General features: G+C 55.6%; 1 protein-coding gene across 1 annotated transcript in view; it reads left to right on the forward strand.

Moving 5' to 3' along the window:
* The first annotated feature begins 2233 nt into the window (after positions 1–2233).
* MFGE8 (milk fat globule EGF and factor V/VIII domain containing) overlaps positions 2234–12068 on the forward strand; it is a 15821-nt gene continuing 5986 nt past the window's right edge. The window contains exons 1-5 of the mRNA XM_017506112.2: positions 2234–2455; positions 6319–6450; positions 8942–9123; positions 9535–9687; positions 10337–10481. Coding sequence (XP_017361601.1) covers positions 2383–2455; positions 6319–6450; positions 8942–9123; positions 9535–9687; positions 10337–10481 — 685 coding nt within the window. The 5' untranslated portion in view covers positions 2234–2382. The remainder of the gene's footprint in view (positions 2456–6318; positions 6451–8941; positions 9124–9534; positions 9688–10336; positions 10482–12068) is intronic.

The raw sequence follows: 12068 nt of genomic DNA on the forward strand, positions 1-12068 counted from the left end.
GGCCTCCCAAAGTGTTGGGATTACAAGAGTGAGCCACTGTGCCCAGAGGTTTCTCATAGATTTTTAAAAATCACGTTGAGGAACCTCCCTTTCACTTCTAGTTTGTTGAGTTTTTATCACGAAGAGGTGTTGGATGTTTTCAAATGCTTTTTCTGTGATTATTGGGTCGATCCGATATGTCTTTTCCCTTCTGAATATTTGAAGAAGGGCATCTTGCCAGTGGACCCTAGTCCCACTTAGGTCTCAACACAGCTAGTAGGGAAGATGTGTGACTGTTCTTTTTTGTTTGTTGGCTGATCTGGCTTAAACACTTATTACTATTACTATTTTTTGAGACAGAGTCTCGTTCTTGTCATCCAGGCTAGAGTGCAGAGTCACGATCTCTGCTCACCGCAACCTCCGCCCTGCCAGATTCAAGCGATTCTCCTGCCTCAGCCTCCTGAGTAGCTGGGATTACAGGCACCTGCCACCACACCTGGCTAATTTTTGTATTTTTAGTAGAAACAGGGTTTCACCATGTTGGCCAGGCTGGTCTCAAATTCCTGACCTCAGGTGATCTGCACGCCCTGGCCTCCCAAAGTGTTGACATTACAGGTGTGAGCCACTGCCCTGGGCCTGAAACACTATTATCAAAATCAGTTGCCGGGCGCGTTGGCGCGTGCCTGTAGTCCCAGCTACTCGGGAGGCTGAGGTCGGAGGATCACTCCAGCCCAGGAGTTCTGGACTGTAGTGTGCTGCGCCGATCGGTTGTAGTTTGGCGTCAATATGGTGACCTCCAGGGAGCGGGGGACCATCAGGTTGCCTAAGGAGGGGTGAACCGGCCCAGGTCGGAAACGGAGCAGGTCAAAACTCCCGTGCTGATCAGTAGTGGGATCGTGCCTGTGAATAGCCACTGCACTCCAGCCTGGGCAACAGAGCGAGACCCTGTCTCTAGACAAATAAATAAATAAATAAATTAAAACCACTTATTTGTAAATAGGTAATATTTGCACATGATAAGTAGAAATCATTTAGTAAAAAATCAACGATGACAGGCTTGCTGTGTTTTTTTCCCTTTTGGCAAACACGTGCTCATTTCCTTGCATTTTGTCTGTGGTGGCTTTCTTGCAACAAAGGCAGGGATGAATAGTTGCTATGGAGACTACATATCAGAAAACATTTTCTATTAGGTCCTTTACAGAACGGTTCGCTGATTTTTGTTTGTTTTTTTTTTTTTTTTTAGTCTTTTACCATTTCAAACAATGTTGCTATGCTATCTGTATATATACGTCATTTCGCACATGCGAGCTTCTGTAGAATGAATGCCTCTGTGGAAATGCTAGTTCTTAGGGTGTCAGCATTTGTCATTTTGATAGTTTTGATAGGTGTTACCAAATAGCCCTCTGGGGAACTTGAACCAATTTATACTCTTCAGCGAAGCATGCTTGGACCTGTTCCCCACAGCCTCCACTAACCTTGTTAAATTAACATCTTTTTTTTTTTTTTTTTTTTTGAGACGGAGTTTCGCTCTTGTTACCCAGGCTGGAGTGCAATGGCGCGATCTCGGCTCACCGCAACCTCCGCCTCCTGGGTTCAGGCAATTCTCCTGCCTCAGCCTCCTGAGTAGCTGGGATTACAGACACGCGTCACCATGCCCAGCTAATTTTTTGTATTTTTAGTAGAGACGGGGTTTCACCATGTTGACCAGGATGCTCTCGATCGATCTCTTGACTTCGTGATCCACCCGCCTCGGCCTCCCAAAGTGATGAGATTACAGGCTTGAGCCACCGCGCCCGGTTAAATTAACATCTTGATACTTGCCAATCCGAGAAGGGAAACACGATGCTCATTGTAGTGTTAATTTGCATTTATCTGATTATGAATCAAGAGCATCTTTTCTTTCTTTCTTTTTTTTTTTTTAAGACGGGGGTTTCACCATGTTGGTCAGGCTGGTCTTGAACTCCCGACCTCAGGTGATCCACCCGCCTTGGCCTCCAAAGTGCTTGGATTACAGGCGTGAGCCACCGCGCCCGGTCAAAGAGCATCTTTTCAAGTCTAAAAATCTTAAAAATAAAAACAAACACAACAAACACCTCCTGAACTCTTTCGGTCTAACAGACTCAAGACTTGTGACCCGGCCGTTGGCACCCCGCAGGACTCCGGTGCGGCCGTGGCGGAAAAGGCAGATGTCGCGGACCACTTCCCGCCCCCAATTCCTTTCAACCAATTCCTTCGCAGCCGCGGGCCCCTCCCCGAGTCCGCCTCTGGCCGGCCTGGGCGGAGCGCATGGCGGGTGGGAGGTGCCGAGCCTCCTGAATTAGTCCGGTCCCGGAGGAGCAGGAGCTAGAACCGCGCGGGGCCTGAGCAGTCCGCGCACCCCGTCCCGCGCCGCGTCCCCGCAGCATGTCGCGCCCCCGCCTGCTGACCGCGCTGTGCTGCGCGCTGCTCTGCGCCCCCAGCCTGCTCGTCGCCCTGGGTGAGTGGAGCGCGCCGCCCTCTGGCCCTCGCCCTCCTCCCCGCGCCGCTCGGAAGTTCGCCCGGCGCCCTCCCTCCACCTCCACTGTTGACAAACTTAGACAAAGCCCCTGGGACCGGGCCGGGCTGAGGGGGGGCTTCTCCCGCTGCGGCCTGGCGGGACCCGGGGACGCGCCCCTGCAGTCTCTGCGCTGGGGCTTTTGGGCTTGTGCGTTGGGCGGGGACTCGGGACATCGGGTGACAGCCCTGCCGCCCCCAGGGATGCGGCTTACACATAATGACAAAGGAATCCGCTGTGTCGGGCCTGTCTTTTCCCGTCTGAAAAATGAGGCCAGGGAACTGCGTTAGACTTCCGAACCCCTTCCACCTGGGAGATTCTAGGACTCTTGTGTATTGATGAGTTTTCTCGGGATAACTCTGCCCTGGCAACACCCGCCAACCCCTGTTGGCTGGACAGTTCATTGGATTTTTTGCGCTCCATGCCTGGTCACATAAGGAAAGGGCTGGGAAGCCGGTGCAGTGGACGCGAGCCCTAGCTGGGGCCCAGGAGGGGACACAGAGGCTGCGAGGAACTTGGAAGAGGGCTGCCTGTTGATGGGAGTCTCCTGACTCCCTCTCCCCCGCGGCCTTGGCCGGCTGCTGTATCTTCCTGGTCCTCCTCCGCTGCTCAGCAGGCTTCCAGCGGCCAGCTGGGCCCCTTGCAGGCTGGGCTTTCGGATGTCCCATGCCCTTCACCGCGGGGCACTGGGAAAGGAGTGCCCAGGAGGGGACTAGGTGGCCCCTCCATCATTTTCTCATAGAAATGGGATCGACTGAAGCGAGGGAAGTAACAGCTGAGCCGCAGCCCTATGTCCTGTGATCTGCCTGACCTCCAGGGCTGGAGCTTCCAGAGTGCTCCAAGCTCCCAGGAACTTGGGAGCTCCTGGCCCTCCGGGGCCACCCTGAAAGACAGCCGGATCTTCACAACCCTTTCTACTCCTATCTGTAACCCCCAACCTGAACCCTGGCCAAATGTTCCTGGAAAGCCCCCCGAAAGAGCAGGGCTCTGAAGTAGCAAAGATGTTTTTTTTTTTTTTTTAAGACAGGGTTTCACCATGTTGGTCAGGCTGGTCTTGAACTCCGGACCTCAGGTGATCCACCCGCCTTGGCCTCCAAAGTGTTTGGATTACAGGCGTGAGCCACCGCGCCCGGCCCCAAAGATGGTTTTATACAGGGTGCGCTGTTTTTTCCAGAAGGAGGAAACATCGTAGCTACCTTACACAAAGGTAACCTGGCTGGGTAGGGTACACCTTTCACTTTTCTCTTTCCCACTGGACCGTTTTCGCCCTGGAGCAGGGTAGGGAGAGGGCCGGCGCGGTTGGGAGGGGAGGAAGAGTCCATTCCTAACCCCAGCCTCTCTGTGTCAGTGCCCGCCCCCGCCCGCCAGGTCAGCCGACGGATTACCTACTATTTAAAGCCAATGACTAATAGCTCCTTGGGAGCCACTTTAAGCTCCGCAGGCCTCTGGAGGCGGAGCTCCGAGGGCAGATGCCTCATTAATGGTGTTGCCTTCCCTGGAGCAGGGTGAACTGTCTGGGGCTGTGGGATTTCAGGAGGACTCTCCAGCCTTAGATGGGTGACTCTGAGGGGAAGGCAAAAAGATTTCTCATGTCGGGCCGGGTGTGGTGGCTCATGCCTGTAATCCCAGCACTTTGGGAGGCTGAGGCACGTGGATCACCTGAGGTCGGGAGTTTGAGACTAGCCTGACCAACATGGAGAAACCCTGTCTCTACTAAAAATACAAGCTTAGCCAGGTGTGGTGGTGCATGCAGGCTACTCGGGAGGCTGAAGCAGGAGAGTCCCTTGAACCCAGAGGCCGTGGTTATGGGGAGCCGAGTTTGCGCCATTGCACTCCAGCCTACACAATAAGAGTGAAACTTGGTCTCAACAAAAAGATTTCTCATGTCTTACTCCAAATGACAGATTTGGGTGCAGGGTCTGGGGCAGCCATTCTGGGATGCTGTGCTCAGCTAGAGGACCCTTGTTGGGGCCGGCTGACCCACCGGAGTGAAGGGATTGAGGACATGCCCTGTTCCTCCTGTGTTCTCCACTGCCGGGGCTGATAGTGCATATCTGTCATCCAGGTTCCCATCCAGAAGCTCTGGTGGCCTCTCCAGCACTTGTCCCCTGGTGTTCTGAAATCGCCCTTCCCTTTCACTCCTCTGCCCTGACTTCCTCTCTCACCACCCTCTCCTGCTTCCCACCTTCACCCTCTTCGGTGGGATTTCTGCTTTTCAGCCAGAGGGACCTGGCTGCAGCTACCAGCCGCTCCCCACTGCAGGGGGCTCAGGTCTGCGGGGTGGCCTTTCAGCCTGGCAGTTGGAACTGACTTTCCCACCCCCATCTCACAATTGAGAATCCGTTTCTTGTTTTTTTTCTCTCCCTGGTGGGCAGTGGGAGGAGCGTGAAGGAAGGTTAAAAGCTGCTGCTCTACAGGCTGAAAAACTAAACTTGGATCCTAAAGATCCCTCCCAGTCTGGCCCCAGCCACCCGTCCGGTTGTGTCTTACTGGGCTCCAACATGCCACGCCCTCTGTGCATCTGCTTTTCTTGGACCGTTCTCTCCTCGTTGCCCAGCCTGGCACCCTCCTTGCTCTGTCTTCTAGCCCCAGCTTGAGTGTCCCCTCCTCTGGGGAACTTCGTCTCCTCAGCAGAAATCAGACCTCCAGAGGCCGTCCATGCAGGCTTCTGGAGCGCTCTTCCTCATCTGTGGACCTGCTGGCCTCTTTCCCGTTGGCTTCTTGAGGCCTGCTGCATCTGATTTCTCTGTCGCCGGGGCCCAGCGTGGTCCCTGGCCCTCCCAGTGTCTCCTGGATGGTCATCGTGCTGTTCCTGAGCCAGGGCTGCCGTTGGAGGTGACATCTGTGACTCCAACCCGTGCCTGAATTGGTGGGCAGAACCTGCTCTGTGGGCCAGGACAGTGCTTCCTTCCACTGCCCGGGCCTCTAAGGACTCATGGGCCTCCTTTGCAATCGGAGTGTTGCCAGGAGACCTGGCCGGGACCTTGCCTGCCTCTCCATGCCCCAGCTGCCAGCTCTTCCCTTGGTGGGCAGTGGCCCCCAGCACCACTCCCATCGTCGGCCAGCATTTTTTTTTTTTTTTTGAGTTGGAGTCTCCATCTGTTGCCAGGCTGGAGTACAGTGGCGCGATCTCAGCTCATTGCAACCTCCGACTCCTTGGTTCAAACTATTCTCCTGCCTCAGCCTCCCGAGAAGCTGGGGTTACAGGCATGCGCCATGACATCCAGCTAATTTTTGTATTTGTTTGTTTGTTTGTTTGTTTTTGAAATGGAGTCTGGCTCTGTTGCTCAGGCTGGAGTGCAGTGGCGTGATCTCAGCTCCCTGCAGCCTCCACCTCCCGTGTTCAAGTGATTCTCCTGCCTCAGCCTCCCAAGTAGATGGGATTACAGGCACCTGCCACCATGCCCAGCTAATTTTTAGTATTTTTAGTAGAGATGGGGTTTCACTGTGTTGGCCAGGCTGGTCTTGAATTCTTGACCTCATGATCCACCTGCCTCAGCCTCCCAAAGTGCTGGGATTACAGGTGTGAGCCACTGCGCCCGGCGAGCCAGCAGTTTTTAGGACACTCCCAGGCCACTTGGAAAGCCGGGCACTTCCCTTATTTGGGCTGATTTGCCTACACTTGGACCTCCTTGGCTCTAGCCTGGCTCAGGCTCCATCCAGCAGACTAGGAAAAAGGCAGAGGAAGAGAGAGCGGGCTGAGTTTGAGTGGAGGGTCCTTTTGGGCTGGGTCCATCTGCCACTTCTCATCTCTGTCCCCAGCTCCTTCCTGATCACCTGCTAACCTTCCCTGTCTCTGTCCCCAGATATCTGTTCCAAAAACCCCTGCCACAACAATGGCTTATGCAAGGAGATTGCCCAGGAAGTTCGAGGGGACGTCTTCCCCGCCTATACCTGCGAATGTCTCGAGGGATACGTGGGCAGCCACTGTGAGCTGAGTGAGTATCTGGGAGTCCCTGCTGCCTGTTCCTGGCAGGAGACCCTGAGCCACAGCCCTGGTGGCACAGGCCATGTGCTGGCCTGATTCCTTCCCCACTGTCCCCACCCCAGGGGAGCTGGCAAGGCCTCCTTTGGGGAGATTGAGAGAGAGAGACGGAGCCCCAGTTAGACCAAGGCGGGAAGAGGGTCCTGTGGTTTCTTCCTTCTGCCTGGCCCTCTCTCCTGGGACCGCAGGCCGGGCCTGATGTTGCCGCAGAGGAGTGAGGGGTTGTGGTCACCCTGGAGGTCATGGGAATGTTATTATTGAGTCACCATGAACCAGACACACAGTGTTAGGGTTAAGTCCTGGGGATTTCTCTACCTGAGGGGAAAACAAACACATTCTTAGCCTTTTGGGGCCCAGGGACTCAGTAAATCAGGCATGGTCTCAGAGTCTGACAGTTCCTGGCCCAAGTTTGACCTGCGGCCTCATCACAGAGCTCGGGGAGGAGGGAGGGGCCTGGCCAGCTGAGCCGTTCCCTCGTGGTGAGGTGGTCAGAGGCCCTGCATGTCCTCATGTGACCTGCCTGGTCATCTCCTTGGCCACAGACTGGCCCTGGGTGGGGTGTCCACAGTGGTTCCCCTGCTGTCCTCCCTCTGGGCCCAGCTGGAGCCCCTCCCACCCAGGGCTCCCACCCCACCGGGACTCCCCATGGGGTAGGCGGGTGCCCACATGCGGGCCCAGGGATGGGTAGAGTGGGGGTCCTAGGTTTCCGAATCCAGCAGGTCAGTCTGAGCATCTTGGGTAGGGGGCAGGGGACGTCTTGCTCTCCATCAGGCAGATGTGGGGATGGGCTCTGAGGTCTGCTGACCTCCAGAAGGAGGGGGCGGGGGGGCTTGAGCCAGCTGGGTGGGAGCAGGGGCCCCGGGAGAAAGCAGGTCAAGGGTGCAGGATGCCTTTTACCTTCCAAGTGGCCCTGGGTCCTGTGCCTTGGGCCCTGGCCTGAGGCCAGGTGTGTTTGAGATCCTGGTAGAAGGGTGTGTTTATGGTTTGGGGGATGGGTTGCCAAGGCAGAGCCCTAGGTGGGGCCAGGTGGGCCCACTGACACATGTCCTGGGAGCTGAGGTCACCGTGGGTGTGCCTGAGTTGGAATTACCACCCTGACTTCTAGCTTTTGGGCCTGGGATCTGCCCCAGGCTGGGTATGGCCGCGTCCAGGAGGAAGGCAGGGGTGGCCACAGAGCGGAGGAACCCCCCGGAGGTGGGGGTTCTGCTGCAGCCCTTCCTTGCCTTTTACGTGGTGTGTTTCCTTGCAGCCAACAATGACCCTGTAGGCCCAAAGAATGCACACTGCACTCCTTGAGGGTGTGAGCGTGGTGGCGTGTGGGGATTGTCCTGGAGGCAGATTGGGGTCAAATCTCAGCTCAGCTACTGGCTGGCTCTGGTCTTGGGGGTAAAGCCTAGAAGCCACTATCTGTGAAACCTCTTTGCAACGTGTGGATTCATCTCACAGAGCTGAACATATGTTTTGATTCATCGGATGGGAAACACTTTTTGTGTGGAATCTAGGAATGGTCAGGTCAAAGCCCATTGAGGCCCAGGGCCTCACCTTGCGCCTTCCCCTCCCTGCCAGAGTGCGACGGCACTGAGCTTGTCTGAGCCTGTGATGTGGGAGGAAGAGCAGGTCTGTCTCTGGGTTCTCTGCTTGGCAGCTGGAAGGCCCAGACACATACTGGGGGGATCCCCAAGTGAAGAGAGAAGCTTGGCCTGTAGGTGGGCCGAGGTTCCTGGGACCACCCTGCTGGAGTGACGGTAAAGGATGTGGGGTCTCGGCCACAGGCAAGTTCCCAGACAGGGTGGAAGGCCAAAGAGGGAAAGCAGAATGGCATTTGTGCCCCACCCAGAGAACTCCTGCCAGTGGGATTCTAGAAAACTCCAGGCAGATTTGCTTCTTTCTTTGTGTTCAGTGCTGGCACTGTGCACTGCCATCCAAGGTAGCCCTTCTTCCAAACTTCCAAACTGCCCTCCCGACGAAGCCAGGGGCTGGGCTGAAGACGACGTCCCTTCCTGGTGGAGGAGGACGTTGGGGAAGAGAGGGTCACACCGGTATTCTGTGCCACCAGTCCAATCCCTGCACTAGATTAATTGCTGCCAGATGCCCTATATGAACGAGGCCACCTCCCACAGCCTGGAGGGGACTCTGTTTCCCGTGAGTGCCAATCACAGCCATCCCCAGAGTGCCACCCTGGCCGGGATCCTTTGGCAGCCCTGGGTCCCAGCCTCCCTTGAGTCTGCCGACCCCCCTCGTCCTCAGCACCCCCTGCCACACACCTTTTCTTGGCACCTTGTCCTGGGCACTGCCTGCATTGGCCCTTTGTGGTCTTTGTTCTGAGTGAAGGTCTGAGGTTCTCTCTGGCTCTGGGGCCTAGGCAGAAGCCATATAGTCCTGTTTTCTTGTCTGCTGGTTCCCAGCTGGGGGCGGCCACCTGACTGCCATCTCCCTCCCCTCAGAGTGCGCCGAGCCGCTGGGCATGGAGAATGGGAACATTGCCAACTCACAGATCACCGCCTCATCTGTGCGCGTGACCTTCTTGGGCGTGCAGCACTGGGTCCCGGAGCTGGCCCGTCTGAACCGGGCAGGCATGGTTAATGCCTGGACCCCCAGCAGTAACGATGATAAGCCCTGGATCCAGGTATGCGGGGAACGGCCCTGAGGTGGGGGATGGAGAGAAGGCTCCAGGCATGTTCCTGCATTTGGGGGTTGCCACGGGAGGCTTCAGGTTCATTGCAGGTCCAGGTGGCAAGGTAGCAGGTTCCCACAGATGAGTGTCTGTAAGTGGATGGCATCCCTGGGGGAACCTGGTGCGGGGCCAGCGTGAGGGGGAGCAGGCCCCAGGCTGCAGAGGAGCTGTTTGTGCTGGATGAGGCCCCTGGAGGTCTAGGGCGAAGGAGAAGGCCCTTTGTGAGGGCAGTGTGCTCAGCTGCCCGTCTCTGTTTTGCTTGTTCCCCCACCTGGTGGGGGGAGTGAAGGGGTGGGTCTGCTTGGATCTTGAGTGGAAAGAACCCAGGAGCTAAGGGTGCCGTCTCTCCTGCCCCGTGTCCAGGTGAATCTGCTGCGGAGGATGTGGGTGGCAGGTGTGGTGACGCAGGGGGCCAGCCGCTTGGCTAATCATGAGTACCTGAAGACCTTCAAGGTGGCCTACAGCCTTAATGGACACGACTTCGATTTCATCCATGATGTTAATCAAAAACACAAGGTAGGTCTTGTTGGGGCAGAATGCTGGGTGATTGGCCATGATGTGGGTCTTTGGGTGCATCTTGGTTTCTAGAAATTGGGAAACCCAGATGTGTCCATGTTCTGTGGTTTATAAGCCATAGTCCCAGTTTATAGATGAGGACAGTGAGACTCAAAATGGTACCATGACCTGTTGAGGGTGGTAGTGGTGGTGGAGCTGGGTTTCATTCTGAGCCTTCAGGGCTACATGTACAGTTGTGTAGGTTGTATACTGCTCAAGGATGTCATTATGAAGTGGGGACCATTCACAGTACAGTCATTGTACATTTGTGGAACTCTGTCAGAAAATTGTCATAATAAACTTTGAGAAAAAAGTGTCTTTTCCTACTTTGCAAAGAGGCACCCTGTAGGTTACAGGTGACCTGTGTCCCCTATAGTGGTTTATGCCCAGGCTCCATGATGATTAAGGAAGGTGAGATGAGAATCCACGTGGGGGGCTGTGGCGTGGCCAAGAGGGAAGCTGCTGTGTGAGCCTCTGTGGCTCTTCCAAGCCCTCCTCACTCTCCCAGCCCCACCTCTGCCTCCCAGGTCTGAAGAGGAAGATAAGGTAAACCCAGGAGGGGGACCGCCCAGATGGGCCCCCTTCTCCAGTCTTGTCCCTTCCCTCCTAGGAGTTTACGGGTAACTGGAATAAAAACACGGCGCACATCAACCTGTTTGAGACCCCTGTGGAGGCTCAGTACGTGAGGTTGTACCCCACAAGCTGCTACACGGCCTGTACTCTGCGCTTTGAGCTACTGGGCTGTGAGTTGAACGGTGAGTGCTGGGGTTGTGGGTAGGGGGTGCTGTGGGCCAATCCTAGGAGGTGGTCCTCCCTGCTGCCTCTTTTCTGAGCCAGCTGAGCTGCGTCGGGCAGCAGCAAGGCCCGGGGACCAGGCTTCACTCGGGAAACACACTCAGGGGGTTCACGCGGCCATAGCAGTCCCGCCCAGGTATTTGCTGTCTGCCAACCCATGACCCACGGCGTTCTGGTTGATAGAGAAAAAGACACCCGTTTTTGAAGGATTTTCACTTTCTCCGGTTGGCTCCTGTCCTGTAGCTTCTAGAACACGCAGCGTTAGGTGTGATTTGCAGATGTCAGTTTTACGAGGGCAGAGAATCTGTCCGTTTTGTTTGCTTCGGTATTCCCAGTGCCTAGAATGGCATCTGGTTCGTAGGTCCTTAATAAATATTTGATAAATGAGTAAATCAATGAATGAGGGAGCGGCGCCCGGATGAATGATTTATTAAGGGTGCACATCTGGTAGCTATTAAGACTTGGTCTAGACCTCCGGGCTCCCGACCCCACCCAACCAGAGCTTTCCCTGCCAAACTCTGAGTCTACACTCCGGAGAGATGGAGGGGCTTCTACTGCTGCCTTCTTCAAAGAGACTCCCAGGTGGAGAGCTGCGGGGACCAGGAGAGGACAGATTTCTTCAGGGCCAGGAGACAGCATGGCGAGGTCAGGGTGTATGCCGGGTTCGGGCTGACAGCCACAGGGCCATCTGCTGGCCATCAGTGGAACTGTAGGGCTCGCTAAGCAGAGCGCGGAGCAGATATTTTTCTCTTACCCAAACGTGCCCTCCTGCACCCCATTTTCCCCGCTGTGACACCTCTTCCTGTCATCTCATTTCAGACATCACCCAAATAACCCTCAGAGCTGAGCTCAGTGCCTGGCTGGGTTTAGCGTTTTTAGTATGAACGTAAGTAGGTATTTGCTTCCTCCACTAGGAGTGCTCCTTGCGAGGCTTCTTGTTTCAATGGGGAGTATAAGACTTCGCCTTCTTCTAGAAGGAAACATAGCCTACTGGGAAAGGACAGAGCCAGGTCCGTGTGCCACTTGCTGTTTTGGCTTGAAGCCTTTGGCCATTGAAGTTGCCTGCATTCAGGCATGGCTGGCCCCGCTCCAGGCCAAGAGAGGGTGAATCTTGCAAACCAAGAAAGCCCAGTGTAAGGTTTATTCTCTGTGAGGTTTATTGCCGAGTTTACAATGAGGAAACTGAGGCCTGCATGAGAACAATTAGATGCCAATTTATTCAGCTCCTGGGCGAGGTTCTACGATCCAGGGAAAAGGGGCCGGAGAAGTCGCGCCTGACTTCTCTCAGGCATGGGGTTATGTAGGGAGGGAAGGCACTCTGATTGGCTGTGGAGAACAGGACGTGGACGTGGCAGGCTGCTATAGGTAGGTAGGCGGGATTTCCGGTGAGCGGGCTGGACGGGGCAATGCGCTATTGGGTGGGTTTTGGCGGGGCTTAAATTTTGGCGGGGTTTTCCAACGGCGGGCTAGGTGCCGAGTGCAGAGTTTAGTGTTGAGTGCAGACCCTGGTGCCGAGTGCAGAGGGGATTTCCAGCGGCGGGCTAGGT

The sequence above is a fragment of the Cebus imitator genome, unplaced genomic scaffold (genome assembly GCF_001604975.1).
Source record: "Cebus imitator isolate Cc_AM_T3 unplaced genomic scaffold, Cebus_imitator-1.0 Scaffold348, whole genome shotgun sequence".
In the NCBI taxonomy this organism is placed as follows: domain Eukaryota; kingdom Metazoa; phylum Chordata; class Mammalia; order Primates; family Cebidae; genus Cebus; species Cebus imitator.